Source organism: Dreissena polymorpha, chromosome 16, assembly GCF_020536995.1.
Source record: "Dreissena polymorpha isolate Duluth1 chromosome 16, UMN_Dpol_1.0, whole genome shotgun sequence".
Classification (NCBI taxonomy): Eukaryota; Metazoa; Mollusca; class Bivalvia; order Myida; family Dreissenidae; genus Dreissena; species Dreissena polymorpha.
The window spans coordinates 21692630-21714140 of NC_068370.1; the positions used below are offsets into that span (position 1 = coordinate 21692630).

The 21511-nt window shown below is 34.7% G+C and overlaps 2 protein-coding genes across 2 annotated transcripts; one reads left to right on the top strand and one right to left on the bottom strand.

Moving 5' to 3' along the window:
* Positions 1–1437: 1437 nt before the first annotated feature.
* Positions 1438–12150, bottom strand: LOC127862280 (minor histocompatibility antigen H13-like). The gene is made up of 10 exons (XM_052401345.1): positions 11867–12150; positions 11288–11386; positions 10204–10286; positions 9821–9909; positions 9216–9301; positions 8656–8839; positions 7707–7827; positions 5060–5162; positions 4348–4433; positions 1438–3200 (listed from the first exon to the last, which is right to left on the bottom strand). Exons 1-10 carry the CDS (start codon positions 12053–12055, stop codon positions 3104–3106), a joined length of 1137 nt encoding a protein of 378 aa, XP_052257305.1. The 5' UTR covers positions 12056–12150; the 3' UTR covers positions 1438–3103.
* A 65-nt stretch (positions 12151–12215) lies between these two features.
* On the top strand, positions 12216–20062 carry LOC127862282 (growth arrest and DNA damage-inducible proteins-interacting protein 1-like). Its single transcript, XM_052401348.1, has 3 exons — positions 12216–12593; positions 18387–18531; positions 18963–20062. Exons 1-3 carry the CDS (start codon positions 12269–12271, stop codon positions 19264–19266), a joined length of 774 nt encoding a protein of 257 aa, XP_052257308.1. The 5' UTR covers positions 12216–12268; the 3' UTR covers positions 19267–20062.
* The last annotated feature ends 1449 nt before the right edge of the window (positions 20063–21511 follow it).

Consider the following 21511-nt stretch of genomic DNA (forward strand, 5'->3'; position numbering starts at 1 on the left):
CAGACATGTCTATAACATCTTGCCACAAATGTTCAACATGGAGAGAAGGCATGTCTTTTGAAAGACATCATCTCACTCATAAAGGTAAATTTTAAATTATGGGTATTTTTATAATTCGGACATCAATTTTTCAATCACATACCCTATCCCATACATAATGAGCTGAGCTCGACGGTGAAAGTTGCATCATTTAAAAAAAGTCTTGACAAACGACTATCATATTGACAAGCATCTAGTTTTAATAACGCAGAAGTGACAACCATGTTAGAAGGCGTGTCACATGCAAATACCCGGTCCAAAATCTTTTCCACACATTTGTATAGCTTGGATTGATTTATAAAAAAGATGGCCCTAGCATAGCCCAGTTAAAGTAGTGTAGCCATTGTCCCAGATTTTACCAATAACTTAGTTTTTTACTTGAGAAAAACCAGCTAAAATCTTTATCTAGATATGTTCAAGACACACATTTATCGTAATTAGGTGCCAAATAAGGCATCTAGTGTTTATCTAATATTTGACCGGATCGTCTAGTTTTTTACCACACCTGACCAAAAGTCAAAGTTGGCCTAGATATTGTCAAGGTTAAAACACTGGCAATGTTGCATCAATAATGCGACAAGAGTAACCTCTAGTGTTTACAAGATTTCTAAGATTTGACCGGAGTGGCCTCTTAAGTGATCACAAGCTTTTTCATTCGACATAAATGCCTACTTTCTGACCCCATGTGATCCACTTCCAATTTTGAACAAGATATTATTGGAACAAATGTTCTGACCAAGTTTATTAAAGATATGGCAATAAATGCAGACGCTAACGTACTCAAGGAAATCATGAACTAGGCAGGCCATACAACAGGAGATCACATTAGCATTGTGCTCAGTTAAACTAACAAGAGCACCGAATATCAAGTGCCACCCTCGGCTGCGGGTGCAGTTTTGAATAAATGAAAGCTTGTCAGAATTATTTTTTTATGTCACAGCGACCTTAACCTTTGACCTTGTGACCCAAAAATGGGTGTGGCATATAGAACTAATCAAGGTGCAGCTACATATGAAGTTTTAAAGTTGTATGTTGAAGCACTTTGATTTTAGAGCCAATGTTAAGGTTTTAGCACGGCAGATGGCAGAAAGACACGACAAGCTGGCTATGACAATACCTCGGGGGTTTTCTCCGAAAACAGCCAAGCTAAAATTGGAACTGTCCCTCTTTCAAAAACTATTCGCGTTTACACATTGATGCACCTTCGAAGATAAAAATGAATTATAAATCAATGATACTCACAAATAGATAATACATTTGGACAGCATATCGTGCTTCAAAATCAACAACACTGAATGACTGTCTTTACACTATTATATTAAATGGTTTAATTAACTAAACAACTGTCATGATATTGTCTCACTAGGGTATTAATGATAACATAATAACGTTTTTTTATATATACTTTAATCTTCAGAAATAAATTCAGTCTTCATTAAATATACAAGGTAACAAGGCATTGTGAAAAGAACATTATTTGGTTTTATTTAAATAATACATCAAAATCTTGTATAACGAAAACAAAATAACGTTAATTTTAATGGTTTGAAAATTGATAAAAATCACTACCTTGAACCAAAACAATACTACTGTTAAAAAACGTTTGGTTCAATAAGCACACACTTAACTAATATTGACAATACAATTATATCTATCTTTAAGTGAAACAGTTAATAAAACTAATGATGGACCTAGTTATGGCATATTTTTAAGATGAATAGGTAATAATATTTACAACATAACTTTTATATAATAAGGGAAAAAATGAAAAATAAAAACAATAACAATCTACCGGTATTAAAATGCTGATGAGAGGAGTATGGTCCAGAGTAAAACAAGATACAAATAATAAAACTTCAATAAAACCTTACCAAGTTTTAGAAGAAATATTGCCTGAGTAGATGTTTTTGTCATTTTTTGTTAACGCCAATATCTGACATGTTTTTAAGTTCGCAAGTCACTACGCAGAATGAACTAAAATACAAATACACAAACGTATTTATTATATTATATTGAGAAGAAAACAACTCATTTACAAATCGCATAAGCCATCTTAATTAATATCATTGACAAATTTCATTCTAAGCAAGTCAAAAATAATAAAGACAAACTGACAATGAATGATACTTACAAAAAAAAGAACAAAATTTTAATACACCTATAATAAAACCCTTAAATAAAGAATTCAGAATGTTAAAAAGACATCTTGAACACGTCCACATTCATAATAAAAAATATATCTTTTAAATGACATTCTTTTAAGAGTGACTTACTCATCAAGCTTATCTATAAAAGTCTGATGGAGTATATTCCATACAAAACTTTTTTTCCCATACACTTTTCACAGTATTCAAACAAACTTAAGACCTTCAAAATACTCATACCACAAACTTCTTCGCATGACGTATAGGCTCTAATAATAATAATAATAAATACTGGTAACAGATGGTTAATGTTTTATGTTTTAAATTGACACAAACTTTTCACTCACTATTTTCTAACATCAGCTAAATGCAAACATCACTTAACTTGAATCTTCACTCATGGTTTTCAGTGATAGTTATACAAGTCTACAACATACTTCACTTGAGTCATTTTTGTATCACATTAAGGCAAAGTCATGAGTTTCTTTATGAGAGATCCCCCTCCAGTAAACTATAGTCCACCAGTGTACAGCAAGTGACTAGACTGAAGGAATATTTCAGCAATTTCAATCATAACTACTATGAGCAATGATGAAGAAGTTGGTAAGGTTTCTACCTTAAAAGAAGAAATGCAGTCTATAACGTACATATGTCTAGACATTGTAGCAAATTATTGCTACAACGAATTTCATGGCACGTAATCATTCGTACATTTGTGCAACCGGGAACAGTTAAAATTTTATTCCTACAGATTAACAATAAAACTGTATTTTCTGGACTTCAAGTTGTGATTTTAAAGTATGATAAACCAAATGAACTTCTCAGCAACATACATTTAAACATTAAAAAAACACATCACCTAGACATGACTTATTAATTTGAAATTGTTAACACACTAATTAACCCAGCACCAATTTCTTCTATTTTTCTTTCTTTGATTGCTTCTTTGCTGGGGCTGCTTCCTTTTTCTCCTCAGACTTTTCTTCTTCCTTCTTTTCTTCCGGATGATCTTCATATCTGAAGAAAGGCAGTTATTAAATGTAAGCTTTTTCACATCACTTTTATTATTTAACTATAATTTATATTATACAATAATGTGTGTACATGCATGTAGGTTGCTGGTTTTTTTAATAACATAAGAATCAATACCTTTTCTTTTGCAAGCACAGTTGCATTTATGGTTTTATGTAAAAAAAAATAAAGATTGCAGTACATAAAAATACTTATTCCTGTTTTTATTATAATTGCAAAGGCAAATTTAAGGACTATATTATATTACATAGTGGAAAATAAGTCGAAGGGCCACAATCCTGTTCAATTCGTCACGAACAACTGTATTTTTTTACAATCTTCTACACATTTATGTCCTTGAAATATAAAGTTTGAGCGAGCCACTTAGTAGTAAAAGAGATGTCAACAGTTTAAGTAATTAAAGAGATGTCGAAAGTGGAGTTAAAATCAAATTTTTTGTTACTTAACATTGTTTAGAGGAAAAACAGAGATAGGACCCTAGTTCTGCCAAAACTTGTCACAGACAAAATTCCTTTATTTACAATCATCTACTATAAAGTCATTAAACTGTGAAAGTTTGAGTGAAACCCTTTTATTAGATTTTTTTCTGGAAAAGATAGAATTAAAGATCATAAACCATTTTTGTGTGTAATGTTTGTCCAGCATTTTAGGAGGATTTGAAAAAAAAACACGCTTCAGGACCTGTAAAAAAGACAATGGGCCATAACACTACCAAAACTGGCGGCAGCCCACATTCTCTTTTTAGCATACATTCGAAGATTAAGGTCAATTAGCCGTGAAATTTTTAGCGAGATCCAACCGATATTTTAACAGGATTTAATACCATAACCAGAACATACAGACAGACCAGAACATACAGACAAACAAGTGCAATTCTCAAGGCCTCCCTCTATGGGGAGGAATACAAGAAAGAAAAGGTACCTGATCAAACATTCACCAGAAATGTGTACAAAAAAAAATCACATAATACAAATCAAAATAATAAAATATATTTATGAAAACAAAACGCATGCCTTTTAATACCTTCTACTTTTTAAGTTAAAAATATCCAATGAAAGGGTTGTGTGTCCAGAACCCAAGGCTAAATCAGCCTTGATTCAACATATACTACTAGGCATAAGGCTAGGCTTACTTGAAGAGGGCTTTGATTTCTCCTCGTACGAGGGCAACTAGCACTGGTGCTCCTATACAGGCAGGTACAAGGTACAGCAGAGCTGGCTAGAAATGAGAACATCACAGGTATTAGTTTAAGCATTTATACCAATAATATCATTTTTATTCAATCCTATATGTGTTCTTGAAAACGTGCTGTATTAGAAACTTAAATGAACTCTACTAACAATGGGCTTAATGGAATTCTTTATACATTTTTCAAATCAATTATCAAGCTTTTCGAAAAATAAAATGACCCCAAAACAAGACATGATTGCTAAAGGTAACAAAATCAGGATACATATATTTGTATGTGAAAATATGGTGTTTAAAATAGTCTCAACATCTCTCTATTTACTGGTATATCAAAGCGAAATGTTAACTGACAATGTCATGAATTCCCAAAAGGCAGTAATCATTTGAGTATCGTTGTGGGAAAACTGGACTTGATAACTGTGTATGAAGTGTCATCCCAAAATAAGCCTGTGCAGTCTGCAGAGGCTCATCAAGGAAAATACTTCCCGCTTTTGTGGATTTTTTTGTTTTAAGGAAGTCTCTTCTAAACGAAAATCCAGTGCACAGGGAGAGTGCCATCCCAGATCAGCCTGTGCGGACTGCATGCATGAAGCCCATTTTTTACATAATGAGACTTATTTAAAGACTATTCTGTTATACTCCCCCTTCTCACTGACCTGTGCATGCTTGAAGAAATGCATGATGACTATGGTGAGGAGGAGACCTAGAAAGTAGGCGATGAAACTGGCGTAGAAATACACACGGCTCTCCTTCTTCTGACTGAAAGAAACAATAGAAAACAATATGAGCCTGAATCAATAACAGGCCACATGGAATCCAGTAACAATAATAACCAATAGGAAACTTGTACAAGTCTGAATCAAAAACAGGCCACATGGAATCCAGTAACAATAATAACCAATAGGAAACTTGTACAAGTCTGTATCAAAAACAGGCCACATGGAATCCAGTAACAATAATAACCAATAGGAAACTTGTACAAGTCTGTATCAAAAACAGGCCACATGGAATCCAGTAACAATAATAACCAATAGGAAACTTGTACAAGTCTGTATCAAAAACAGGCCACATGGAATCCAGTAACAATAATAACCAATAGGAAACTTGTACAAGTCTGTATCAAAAACAGGCCACATGGAATCCAGTAACAATAATAACCAATAGGAAACTTGTACAAGTCTGTATCAAAAACAGGACGCATGGAATCCAGTAACAATAATAACCAATAGGAAACTTGTACAAGTCTGTATCAAAAACAGGCCACATGGAATCCAGTGAAATAATGGTTTGCTCCTCTTTTTTTAATTTGCTAGAGCTTAGTCATAAATTTGATCAATACCATAATTACTCTAAGTTCTCGGACACTCTTTTTTAGCAAAAATAATTATTTTTCGTAACTCTAAATTTTCGGACATACAGGTTTCCTTCCATTCTTAGAAGTGTGTCTAAATTTTCGACAGTTTATTTGACAGCGCTATTCTACAGAATAGCGGTATTCTCAATATAATTATAATTTTCGAACACCTTAATTTTTATCTCTAATTTTCGGATACCTGTAATTTGTGAATATTTTATGTATCTACTAGGTTGGCGCTAAGGAAAAAACTTAGTCGCCAAATCTGGGGGGGTCCGGCGGCATGCCCCCCCCCCCCGGATTTTTTTTTGATCCTAGATTGTCTGTGGTGCGTTTTGGGGCTATTTCCTGAGCAAAATTAAGATTATTTGTTTCTGAAATTAGCCCTTTTTGCTTGAAAATTTTTCTTTGCTGGTGAGCCACTTGCTGACATTTTGCAGCCAATTTATTTGTTTACATAGACACCAGTGGCGTAGTGATAATGATACACTAACACCGTTAAACAGTTTTCGGTACATGTGGTATTAAGGTTTGAAACCACTAAAGCAGCCCGCCCGTCTCGGAAGTAATTATACGACATTTTATAAAATCCAAACATTTTTTTTTCGTTTTTGAAGAAATGCGTGAGGAATTACTAAGTCAGCATGAGACCGCCATTGCATGTCAAAAAAAGTGAGACTCACGACGAAACCGTGAACCTTGACAGGTATAGACGTTTCTGATTCTGCATTCACATCTGCACTATTTTAGACGTCCTCCGATCGCGAACCTAACATTTGGTCATTTCCTGAGTTTACATTATTCTGTCCGCTTTCTTTTCTAAAGAATTGTGTTAATTTCTGTTGCTTCGACTTTCCATTTTTGCTCGCAGCATCCATTTTTCCCAGAATCTGCAACTCACTTTCTAAATCGGTCTTTCAAGTCGCATAGCGACCGTAAAGGGAAGTAACTCTTATCTACTTTTTTAGCCAATCAAAATCGTTGTGTCTGTGGAAATTAGTTTATAGTGGCTATGTCAATGCCATAACTCCGCCCATCTGATTAAATGCCAATCCGTACTGGTCGATTCGATAACGTTGAATCATAACATCTATAGCATAGGTCATTACACGGCACGCTTCAGTGATTCAGTCATCACGTAAATAGCCAAGTAACCAAAATGTTCAAAAAGTCTGGTTGCAGTGTAAAGCTTGACCAATTAAGACATTAGCCATGTGGATTATCGACCTAGGCGGTCGTCATTATCCCCTGGGGCCTTTCCGGTAAGGATGTTATCTTTGTAATCTTGGCGATGTTTCTGGCGATTGATACGGCCTGAAAACAGGCATTTAGAGTGTGCATTTGTAAAGCATAGGGTCTATTTTTTTCCAATCGCCAATTTCATGAAAATCTTATTTTTAATCGCCAGCTAGGAATTGTAATCGCCAATGGCGATTTCGGCGATCGGTAACGCTAACGTAGATCTAAATTTTCGGACATGAAAAATAATAAATATTTTTAAGTGTCCGAAAACTTAGAGTAATTATGGTAACTCCAAACCACTTTGTCAGCTATGTTTAAGGGCAAATACCTCAATGATGGGTTGATCACTAGGGATATAAAAGTATTTTGCCCATGTTAACTTCATGCTTTTAACACATTAGCCCTTTAAATTAAATCGTTTAAGAAATGTAGAAAAAAAATCCTCCACAAACTTGTAATTTTCAGACTGACAACCAACGGACAGAGTGACTCCAATATACCTAAAACTTGTTTGCAGGGTATAAATATAACTTGAGCTCCTGGTGATTTTGATTCTTTTACTTGCTTCATAACTTGACATGTTCATTAAACAAGCAATCCATAAGAATAATATCAATTGTCAAATCCATCTATGTATGTAGCTATCTCATTCTTTCAATGTTCTGGTTTTCCAAATTTAAATCTATTGTTGCAGCCCCTCCACATACCTGATGTCAAATCTGAGCAGTAGGGCTATAAAGATGCCAGGGATGACGATGTCCCCCAGGCCCAACATGGCAAAGTTGTTGGCAGCCAGTCCCTTCTCCAGAAGGTCTTGTGGGAATACCACTAGAAATCAAAAACATACATGTAGCAGGTCTTGTGGGAATACCAATAGAAATCAAATACATACATGTAGCAGGTCTTGTGGGAATACCAATAGAAATCAAATACATACATGTAGCAGGTCTTGTGGGAATACCAATAGAAATCAAATACATACATGTAGCAGGTCTTGTGGGAATACCAATAGAAATCAAATACATACATGTAGCAGGTCTTGTGGGAATACCAATAGAAATCAAATAGACATACAGTTCTGGGAAAACTGGGCTTAATTTATGCAGGCCCAATCAGGGACGATAATTTCAACATAAACTGGATTTTCGTTTAGAAGAGATTTCTTTTAAGTCAAACATTCCTTAAAAACTCAAAGTAAAGTCTCCCATAAACAAGTGAGGAATAGACATTAACATCTTATTTGTATAACTCATTTGTCGTTAAACTTGAAGGGTTGTTTATAAGACATGACACATAAATCACATTGTATAGCTGCCTTAAATGACTTGGCAAATGGTAACCATGGCGTAAGTGGTATATTTGAGTCACGTTCTCACAAAACTGGACATAACGCATGTGCGTAAAGTGTCGTCCCAGATTAGCCTGTGCAATCCGCACGGGCTAATCAGGGACGACAATTTCCGCCGTAATTGGATTTTTGCTAATAAGAGACTTGATTTAAATGAAAAATGACATAAAAGCGGAAAGAGTAGTCCCTGCTTAGCCTGTGCAGACTGCACGGGCTAATCTGGGGCGACACTTTACGCACATGCATTATGCCTAGTTTTCTCAGAACGCCACTAAATTATACGCAGAAATCCAATGACTCTAACATACATTTGATTGGAGCCTCAAAGGACTTGGCCACAGTGACCATGACATTGGTGCCAAACACCCAGAAGACGTCGTAGATGAAGAGACCACCCAGCAGGATGCAGCCAGTGCTGATGCTGTTCAGGGAGAGGAACTCCACACCATTGAGGGCAAACGCCAGCCCAAACAGGTTGTTGGCAATCCAGTGCTGGAAATTCAGAGTTCTATAGTAATTCTAAGTTGAATTTTTTTTTTTAAGTTTACTTACTAAGACGTTTAATTTACCTTTTACTTTTTTTATTTTATTAAAAAATCCTCACTTTAAATTTAGATAAGAAAAACAGATCAAGTCTCTAATTGTGTGTTAATTGTTAATATTACACAGATTTTTTTTCGTAGTTAAAACACAGTGAGAATCACTGTTATGCACACTTGTTAGTTAGTATAAAAAAATAACATCATGGCATAATAATTTTCGTACATTTCAATTTCATTATGATTTTAACTTAAAACTAATTGCAACAGTTTTATCTAAATTTGACTTCACATTAAAGAAACAAAATTAATAAGCAAGTAAGTTTCACCTTCTTCATAAGGTACCACAATCCAACGATTCCAGCCAATGCAATCACCAGCAGGTCCTTGCGATCAAACTTCCAGTTCACCACTTCTGAAAACACAGAAAACCACAGACATGAATTACAGATAAGAATGACAAAAGATGACGTTCGATACTGTTAAATGTACATGGTAAGTGTTGGACGTATGAGACATTCTGTAAGGACAAGGTTAAATCGGCAAGCGATATTATGAAAAGCAACGAGAAAACTGATACTATTTTACATGATACAGAATGAATGCAACCAAATATTAATGATGAGAATTCTTGTGAAAAAAAAAGCATCTTTGAATTTAATCTAAAATTCATCAAACAGTTTCAAAGATGGTTCTCTAAAGAAGCATTTTAATAGCGTGCTTGCTTATTTAAGTGGTTACACATATAGCAAAAAGGTAAACTCCAGCGACATGATCAGGAGAGGACTTCTTCTTTACCTACACTACATGTAGTTTTTTATTTCAGTAACTAATAACCTTCAAAGTGCAGGCCAATACCTACACCTAATGCACTAAACATAAAACAGGATTCAAACTGGGGTAACTGCATTTAAACCAGTGCTGGTATTCTCACCTTCCTTCTTGTCTGCAGGTCCCTCTGTGAAGATCAGGTGGTACTCCTGATTGGGGAACAGGGGCGGGATCAGTGGGTTAAGAATAGGACTGGAATACCAAGCATTTTCAATTTTTAAAATAACAGTGATTTTACCAGTTGACATCATTTAGATAACTACAAAACATTACTTTGTGTGGTTACTTAAAATTGCCTCATGACATTTATCAATAGGTTTTTCAAGCTTGATTTAACAAAATTGTGTTCTGTAATACAGATTTTATGCATACCGTTCAGCCATTCCAAGAATGGCATTCTGTTTATTTTAATAATGTAACAAACTCTTTTTGGAAACTGATTTACACCTTTGGTGATTGAAAAACATTAAAGACCAGCAAACTTACCTGGCAATGTGTGCCAAAGCCAGAACCCCAAGGAAGAAAAAGTATACAGCAAGTAACATGTTGATATACTCCTTTGAGAATAACTGAAAACAACAATATTAAAATGAACATTTATTGATAAACAATAGAAACGCATTTAAGTGACATATAAGTTTGGTATATAACAGTGTTTTTTTTCACTTAAAGGGGAATGGTGGTGGGGCCCGTCCAAAGGGGAAAAAATGCGTTGTTTTTTAGGAAAAGGGGAAAATTAACAATTCACTCTTTTATATGTAATTTTATTTATTATATGAATACACATGTTTGTATGAATATAATATTCACAGCAGAATGTCTCAGTCCTTTTTCTGAAATATATATATCAATGATTTTTTCAACATTAGTTTCAGACAGTTCAGCCTTCATGCACAGTCTCAGTTTTCTTAGCCATTTTGAGTCAAATTGAGTTTTTTTAAATCGATTCAATGGCAAATTTAAGCATTTTTTATCAATAAAATGGACCAAATTGGAATGTTTTTATCAACAAATATTGACACAATATAGATACATAAGGCCTTTTCCTGGCCATTTTGGGAGAAAAATGCAATTCGTGTGAAAAGTCCACTGATTTGGAAAAAACTAATCTAATTTAATATAACACTTTATAATAATTTAAAATCTTATAATTCATAGTTATATACTTTGTTAGTTATTTATGAAATAAATTTGAGATATATTTGTCATGATTATGAAACAGTTCTTTCTAAAAAAAAAAAAAAAAACATTTTTTTTTTTTTTACTTCTGGAGGGGATTTTTTTACAAAATGGGGAAAAAATATATACTCTTTTTTTAGGGGAATGGGGCCGAATATCGGCCCTGAAATTGCCATAAAAAAACTCTGCTGTATATGTTCATATCTCACTAATTTTACTTATGATTCAGTCTGAACTATTACTTTAAACATTTGGACTAAAATGCCTTAACAGTAATCCAACTTAAACATTTGTACGAAATAGTCTAGGTGTCAAAAGAGTGAATAAAGATAATTACAAAGATGTTAAACATAACTTGTCTCACAGACTTCTAGTTGTCTGTGTACATTACCTGGAAGACAACATATATTCCAAAGAGGGTACAACTGGCAATGATGGGGAACATTGCGGCATCTTTTCTGGTCATTGTCTCTGGTTTCTCGCCAGACTCCTGCAAACGAAAAGCATAACATTTTACTTTAACGACTGGTGTTTATTGCCTCAAATTATGCAGATATTTCCTGGAGGCTGATACCAATAATCAATCAGAGCAACAATACAATTGGGGGAAAACAGCACTTGCAATTGTGCAGAGGTGACAATCAAAGGTGCTTAAGTGTCCCAATATTATTCCCACCTATAAGATGCATGCTTTACACAACTACTTTGACTAAACCAGTAGACTTTTTCTACACTAATATCAACCGCACAAAACTGCAGTAGCACAAAACATCCATAAACCTGTTCAGCCATATGGTTCATCATAGATCAGCAATATCAACCACAAAACGTGTCTCACTATGCAACTGGAGCATTACAAATAATACTGCAATACAAAAAACTACGATGAAAAGAACATTGAAAATTAAGAAACCTACATCATTCAATTAAGGATATAATAAAAATCAACATTCTGGTAACTCGACGATACCTTTTGCTCCTTATGGTACCTCACAGAACGGAAGGCTCCAAAGAAAATCGGTATCAGAGCCATGATAACCAAACTTGAGTACGCCACCAACATCCCCTCTGGTGTAGCGGGTATTTTTGCAGTTCCATTTTCGGCTGTTCCATTAAATGTTTCATTTACTACCGGCACGTCCGTTACAGTATCTGCCATGTTGACAACTATTGACTGTTTGCACCGAAAGTGTTCGTTATCGTTCAGACGCGTATTTCATTTATATCAACGACATAATCGCCTGAAGCACACTGATCAACTGTAGACAAAACAGTCTATCAACGTGGCCATTAGTATGTAACGGCGTTGTTGATTGGCTTCTAAATTATGTATCGACATGTTTAATTGGCTTGTATATTGACAGTAAAAAAAATGGCTGCGTCCATAGGAATTGTGACTTTGAAGTTTGGAAAAACGCTATGCTTGTGCAATTGCTTAAGATCATTTAGTCTTTCTCGAAGGCTTTTAGCAGCATCAGATAAACCACAACAAAATTCAGACGCAGCAGACAATGACGAATATTTTGATAGAGAGGCCGTTGAAAAACATATTGCTAAATTGAGAGATGCGTCCGGAATGAATGCATTTGAGAAAATGAGGCTGAATGGACAATTGCCAGTATTTAATACTAAGAGAAAATATTTCTATACTAGAGCATTCCAAAGAAAACTGTTTGCGAGATACGGAGCTGCATCAGGTAAATTAAAAATAGCATAGACTTAAATATATTGCTTGGACTACCATAATTTTAAATGTCGCTTTTTTATGATTTTTGACTGGCGCAACATTATAGTTATGGACCAACCCCATTAGGAAAGTCAACCAGAAATTCCTGAAAAGTTGACATTTAACAAAGACCGGTCCAAAGCAGCTTTTAAATGCAGTTATTGGCCCAAATCAACCACTTGGTTGGAAAGATTGACATTTTTCACATTTCACTGATAAATTCTTTCACAAAATACTATCTTAAACATTTAAAATTTATCTTTTCTGCACAAACATATAGAGAAAAACAGCGATGCGACAGACATTCTTGAAATGCGAATATCCCGAGATTTCACGGTCATATGACATTATTTCTATTTTTAGTAACATACCATGTGCTCAAGTGTTTTCAAATTCAGAATGACATTTCCCGGTATTTTAAATTATTCTTGCTTGTTTTGTAAACGAATTGTAGTGTAAATAGAAACTTAAAGTATTATTATTTAAAATTACCTGATTTACTTTGAAATCAGTCTTTTCAGACGTAAGTTGTTAATCACAAATAATAGATTTCAGAAAACGAAAGTAATGTTTACAATTTCAGCAAAAAATGTTAAGGTCGATCCGAAAGAATCCAAATGAAAACTCGTCACTTGACAAAGCGACATTGGCGTCAAAATTGTGAATTTCAGGCTGATGATAGTTATTTTCATCTATTGTAAGATGCATTTGAAACATTTGATCCTTTAAATAAGCCCTGATGCAATAATTTATATTCATTCACCAATATATGTAGAAATGTATCCAAGAAAATGAACTGTCTTTGATTTATAGCGTGACATAAATATGTTACTACTCTGGTTGACTTTGAATATGGGGTTCGCTCAGCGTACAGGACTGTCGATACTATATAAACTGTACGCTGAAGTTTCTTTAGCTACTTGGCTGATAAATCATAAATTTGCTCTGACAACTAGACAGAAGTGCAATGACAGCTTTTTATCATCCACTGACATACATGCCAGAAATTTTCAGGTCTGAATTGGTACATTCCATTTAAAATGTCGGGACATTGACAAAAATGCGGTACACCTAAAACGATCAATCATGCCACCTTTACTGTAGACAATAATCAGTATATTACTTACCAAACCTCATTATTTCTTGCAAAAATTGACGATAAATGTGTTTAAAGAATTTCATGAAAACAGACATTTTCCATTTTCCGGAAGTAAACACACATGTGGACTATGCAGATGAGTCCATGACGTGAAATTTAAGGGCATGCCTCTATTTGAAATCCATTTGGGACAGAGGCATGTGTAATCATTCAACGTGATGTGTGCTCATCGAGCACTGTTTTACTTCAACCAATCATCAATTAACTCTAAATTTAGATTGATGCAATATGTACATATTATTTTCTTAAAATCAGTCGAAAACGAAAGTAAATCTATGCGAAATATCAATGTGTACCCGTCAGCGCTCAATTTGTTTGATATACCAAATTGGTGTTTTGACAGGTGTTTTAACCTTGGGTGGTATGATACACAGAATACAGGGTAATAATATCTTTGGACTTGATTTGGGCCATGAAATACAAAAGTCGTCTGCTTTAAATTCACTACGATGCATCTATCGGTAGCAATTAGTGGTCCCCATCATTAAAACAACATGGTGTGAATGCCCGATAAAATCAATAATTTGCCAATAGATCGCGATGTGTCAAAAACAACACTGGATCACTCAACTAGTAGATATTGTTTGTTAATAGGGGGCAAAAAGGGATTAGCAATGGTAATTTAAGCCAGACAGAGCTTGATTAGCGAATTTTATTGTGAATTTATAGAACTTAGGTCGTTTTTTACGAATGTTGGGACAAATTGTGTCACATCGGGATACCAAGACAAACACCCCAATAACAGGACTGTCCCACCACAATCAGGACGTCTGGCATGTATGTCCACATATCAATTACATGGCCATATTATAGCCATTTTGGTGCATGTAATAATCGACCAATGAACTGATACATATTTTCATTGGTCAACCAGGGTATTTTCTGCTATGTAAAAAGGTCGTAAAATGGACCCAATCCTAAATCAAACCGACCCAATCCCAAACTGAAATTATTTTTTACAAATCCCAATTTCCGCATTTTTTTTTTTTTTTTTAAAGAAAGAAGTCTCCTATGGCTTATAATTATTAGACTCTATATCTCAACTTTATTTTTTAAACTGCCTACAAAATATATATTTTTAATTTAGTCCTTTTTGTAGATAAATAATTCCCCAATTTTCCACATTTATCGATAAAAAAATCCCAATTTGACCAGACTCCTTTTCCCAAAATGGCTAGAAAAATCCCTGTCAATTTTGTATGGGCACTAACAAATTTATAATAAATTAGCATGTGTATTTGTGGTACATGAATCGGCCTTTTCAATGAATACATATTAAAATTGAAAAGGAAATGATTTTGAAACACATGTTGTATATAGTTTTATCTATAGTGTTTTTCCCAGGAGGGCAAAGGGGCATGGCGCAGTACATTCAAAAAGGGCTCTTATTAGCTCACCTGAGCGATAGCTCGGGGTGAGCTATTGTGATCACTCAGCGTCCGGCGTCCGGCCGTCTGTCTGTAAACAATTTGTAAACATCTTCTTCTACTAAACCATTGAGCCAATTTCAACTAAATTTCATGTGGAGCATCCCTAGGTCATGGGACAAAAGAATTGTTAAAAAAAATTTGATCACATAACCAAGATGGCTGCCATGACCATATATGGTAAAAACCTTAAAAAATCTTCTTGTCAGAAACCGCTCATCAGATTTTCAAAAAATTTCACAGGGATGACCTTTGAAGACTCCCCTGAAAAAGTTGTTCAAAGAAATTTGATTCGTCAAAAAACATGGCCGCAGGAGCTCGTTGAACTTTGCATGTTTATTCGTTTTTGCCTATTTTGTGAAAACTTTCAAAAATCTTCCACATTTTTTGTCCGATCCTTTCCAAATTTGCACAGTGTCTTTATATCAATGAGGACACGAACCCTACAAAAAATGAGCATTATTGGTCCATGAAGTACAGAATTACCTCCCCTTGAATTGAGAAAATGGTGTTTATGCAATAAAGTCCAAATTTTTCATCCAATTCTTTCCAAACTTGTAAGGATTTAGCATGCTTCAAACAAGGGAAACAACTACGGTTTATGCATGTTCTTTTTATTACAGATTTGCCTCCCTTTAATTCATTCAAAATCTCATTTTACAGCAGAGATTCCAAATCTGACCTGTAAATGAACCCCATATTTACTGCCAGTGCTAGGTTACCTTTTCCCATTTGATCATTCTTAAGTATTAGTCTTGTAATGCTGCTACTGCTTCTGCTACTGCTACTGCTACTACTACTACTACTACTACTACCACTACTACTACTACTACTACTACTACTACTTCTACTACTACAACTACTAATACTACTTCTACTTCTACTACTACTACCACTTCTACTACTACTACTACTACTACTACTACTACTACTACTACTACTACTACTACTACTACTACTACTACTACTACTACTTCTACTACTACTACTAGTACTACTACTACTACGACCACCACCACCACCACCACCACCACCACCACCCCACCACCACCACCACCACCACCACCATGTCTACTATTACTACTTCTACTACTACTGCAACTACTACTACTACTTTTACCCACTACTACTACTACTACGACTACGACTACCACTACTACTACTACGACGACGACTACGACGACGACGACGGCGACTACGACTACTACGACTACTACTACTACTACTACACTACTACTACTACTTCTACTACTACTACTACTACTACTACTACTACTACTACTACTACTACTACTACTACTACAAACTACTATTACTACTACTACTACTACTACTACTACTACTACTACTACTACTACTACACCACCACCACCACCATTCACAGTGACAAAAAACGTATTCACACAATGGCTGCTACTACAACTTATAGCCCATATAGGGGGGCATGCATGTTTTACAAACAGCCCTTGTTTCTATGGGATTTTAACCACAACTGTTCATGTTTATCTCCGACACATATTTTTAGGTCACCTGTCATGAAGTGACACGGTGAGCTTATGTGATCGTGTGATGTCCGGCGTCCGTTGTGCGTGCCTGCGTGTGTCCGTGCGTCCGGCCGTCAACAATTTGTTTGTGTAGACAGTAGAGGTCTCAGTTTGCATCCAATCTTGATGAAATTTGGTCAAAATGTTTATCTTGATGAAATCCGGTTTGGGATTGTATTTGGGTCATCTGGGGTCAAAAACAAGGTCACTAGGTCAAATAATAGAACAACCTTCTGTAGACAATAGAGGTCACAGTTTTCATCCAATCTTTATGAAATTTGGTCAGAATGTTTATCTTGATGAAATCTTGGTTGGGATTTTATTTGGGTCATCTGGGGTCAAAAACTAGGTCACTAGGTCAAATAATAGAAAAACCTTGTGTAGACATTAGAGATCACAGTTTTCATCCAACCTTTATGAAATTTGGTCAGAATTCTTGATGAAATCTGGGTGGGATTGTATTTGGGTCATCTGGGGTAAAAATCTAGGTCAAATAAATAGAAAAACCTTGTGTTGACAATAGAGGTCACAGTTTTCATCCAATATTTATGAACTGTGGTCAGAATGTTTATCTTGATGAAATCTGGATTGGGATTGTATTTGGGTCATCTAGAGTCAGGAACTAGGTCACTAGGTCAAATCATAGAAAAACATTGTGTAGACAATAGAGGTCATAGTTTTCATCTGATCTTAATGAGTCAGGTGAGCGATTCAGGGCCATCATGGCCCTCTTGTTTTATAAAGCTGCTAATAAACCATAAACACACTTACACTTTTATGTATTAAGTAAATAAAATATTCAAAGCATCAGTCTGGAGTTAATATGACCAGTAACTTTCCAATAAAAACCCAAATCATGTATTTTAAACAGCCAACATGCTGCGAATTGAATACATAAAATGCAATTAAAGATGGGTAGTAATGTTGTGTTAATATGCCATTCTAAGCATTTATTAATTTAAGTGTCTTTGATAAAATTATAATGATTCAACAGAATAAGCAAACAAACTTCAAAGTTATATTGTAAAAACCAATTGATAAATTAACAAGAAGATCAATTATCCCAGGTTGAACTGTTTTCTCCGCAAAACACAAGAGGCTAAAAAATCAAATGTCCTTGTATATTTGGTGCAGCTTTTGTATATTTGATATCTAGTAAACTTAGGACATTCTTTTAGTTGGTATAAATGTAAGCATGTTTAATAATTGAACCACATATTAAATGTTCAGAGGTCCATTTATGTACTGTTTGAAGTTTGTTACCCACTGTTACTGACGCTCATTGGGTCATTGTCGACCTGAAATGGCCCACAAGTCACCCGGGGGTGACTAGAAAGCAATTCTTGTCACCCTAGGGTGACTTCAAGCCGATTCATGTCACCCTGGGGTGACTTCAAGCCAACTGGGTGACTAGAATCGGCTTGAAACCCAGGGTGATATGAATCGGCTCCTAGTCACCCCTGGGTGACTTCAAGCCATTTCAGGTCGACAATGACCCAATGAGTGTTACTGACTTTTACTGTTGAAAAAGGCTTAAAAATTCGCTGAACAAATTCAATTGTTACCCTGCGTTACATGGCTTGCCATGCCCACGCCTGCATTACATATATTCTTTGCTTTCATGTATTACTCAGGTATTAATCCAGGCATCATGTTTCCAAGCAAGGCTGAGCTGGCTGATATGAATGAAATAGATAGGGATTGGACTCCCAGTTTTCAAGACCTCATGAAACAAATCCAAGATGAAAAACAAGCCCACAGTAAAGCTGAAAAAGAAAGGTAATGATACAATCTTGTAAAGTTGGACATTTTGATATAGCAAACTTATACATAATGTTGATATCAGGTTCAGTGTTTACTTTTTGGATTGTCCAGCTTGCTTTATCCACTTTTAGAGGTGGTTAAAATTGGTAAAGAATTAAAATTCTTGTTTTACATGACGTGTTTTTCGTCCAAAAGTCTGGTCACTTCATATTTTGTGCTGATAAAGAAAAAAACATTATTTTGAACTGGTGGCGGACAGTTAAAAAATGAGCCTTGACTGCTTATATGGCGAATATTCAGTATAGTATATTTGGTTATGGGATACATAATTTTCCCAACAAAATACAATATTTTTATTGATATTTTTTTTCCCAAAAGATATCAATTCCTCGCTGATTATCACACATTGTAATACAGTTTTATATAACGGTTGTATTGTTTTTAAGGATTGAACGTGTTGAGAAGAACATGGCCAAAATGCCAGCAATGATTGATGACTTCCAGAAAAAACAGCAGATTGTTGTGGCAGAGAGTCGCCGTAAGGAGCGCACTGAACAGTACCTAGATGAGTTCAGAGAGAAGTTTGGGTTCACTGTCACTTTGGACAATCCGAAATTTAAATCATTTGTGAAAGCGCGAATTGATGAAGATAAAGTCAAGGTGAAGAGAGCCAAGAAAATGTCGAAGAAAGAAGCTCAGGAGAAAATTGTACAGCAAATGTTGGAACAGGGTTCAGGGGCAAAGTACTAAAACAACATGTGTATTTTGTATCAATGTATGCATTTGTTTAACATTTGTTAAGGCTGTATAAGTTCACTTTCAATATAAATAAACTTGGCAAGGTATACAAAAAAGGATGTGTGTGATTCAAAATGTTTATTATAGTTATTCTAAACATGTTTTTGTCCCCTACCGGTTTTACCGGAGGGGACTTACGGTTTGTGCTCTGTCTGTCTGTCTGTCTGTCAGTCACACTTTTCTGGATCCTGCGATAACTTTAAAAGTTCTTAAGATTTTTTCATTAAACGTGAAACGTGGATAGATGGCAATATGGATATTATGCACGTCATTTCATTTTGTTCCTACGTCAAAAATTATGGTTGCTATGGCAACAAATAGACTAGAAGTACTGCTGAAAATGGTGGTTTTCTGGATCCTGCGATCACTTTAAAAATTCTTAATATTTTTTCATGAAACTTGGAACATGGATAGATGGAAATATGGACATTAATTTATGCACGTCATTTCATTTTGTTCCTACGTCAAAAATTCTGGTTGCTATGGCAACAAATAAAAAAAAATCTGACAAAAGTGGAATTTCTGACAATAGTGGAGCGGGTAGAGGACTATATTGCTTGGCAATAGTCTTGTTTCTATTTAATATGTTCTGATATTGGTACTTATCATGGTTAGCCTGGTGATACCGTCTACCAGTATGTTAAGCTTTTGTCCTCAAATATATATATATTTTAAATTTATGAATCAAAGAAACCACATAGATGTAATTTTACCCTTTTCATGCAGAAATAAACATTTAGTTAGATTTGTTGAAGAATTTTCGCTCAAACATCTGCTGCATTCTACACCTGGTCAGCATTCATTGTTTTTGTTGTGATGGTACTGTCTTCCAATGTATCAATGATAACTGATCTGGATGGTTGTAAGAATAAACTTCAATTTTGACTTTAGCTTAACAGACAAGAATACAAGGTTAGATAAACAAAATACATAGTGGTTTACATGTTATTTCATGTATTTATTCATTATTTACCAAATGTCAGTACATGTATTTCCTACTTAATCACATATCAAAATTAGTGTATATTTTAACCGTAAGATCATATTTTGTGAAAAATAATCTTAGCTAATCTTAACGTACTATCATAATGTAGGCAATTATTGTTTTTTTTTTACAAAATATGTGGTGAGAAAGTATTGGTAAACACTGAAACCAAACATTAAAAGTAAGAGTGCAGATAAATGACACGTAAGTGATTACATTGGTAGATGGTATCCACTGGTAGACAGTACTCATAGGGTATAACATTTACTTAAAAAAAAAATATTTTAACTGATACATGTACATCTTTTTAGCAATTATATCGATTTTGAATTTGATGGTTATTGATAACTGTTGGATGAAACTTCTAAAAAAGAGAATGTAACACATGGGCTTTACATTTTTCTCCCCCTACGTGTATTCTGACTACATGTATCATGATAATTAAGTTTAATGTTTTAACCAAATAAGATCCCTATATCTGTAAATTAGTTAAGTGGAGCAGACACAATTACTTTAAAGTAATCTTTTGATATATTATAGTAATTCAAATTCATTGAGCTTCAAATAGTAATAATTTCCATAAATGCAGTTATTGTAATTTTAACTTAAGTTTTTTGGTGTCATATATTTTTATTTTATGTATTGCTTTGCAGATGTGTTACATTTAATAAAAAACAGTAATAGACATATATATGGATATTCATTTTAAAAAAGCAAGGAAAACATAGTATAATAACAATATTGACATTTATGCTCAACAATTGTATAAAATATTTCGGTAACATTCATGTGTCCAAATGACACAGCTGTCCAAACATGATTGCCACCATTATTGACACCAATCTTTATGCATGAATATAATGAAGTACTGCTATGACGAATACATAGGCGTCCGCACATGGGGGAAAATTGGGTCAGCTGACCCCCCTGGAAAGTCAGTGAGCAGAAAAGTTTGTAAAATATGGAAAAATCTAACTTGTAAAATTTTGGATTACTGAATCAAACAATTTTTGTTAGAACAACACCTATTGAGTTATACACGAACATCAACTCCCATTTAGATACTAGTATTGCACAATTTACTTACTCTAAAAACATTGTTTCAAACATGATTCATTCATGCGAAATCGAGGGGAGTATTTCATCAATAAAAATTTATTCAGTCCCTGAATATGAAGTGACGGTGACGCGAGTCTGCAGAATTTCTGGATG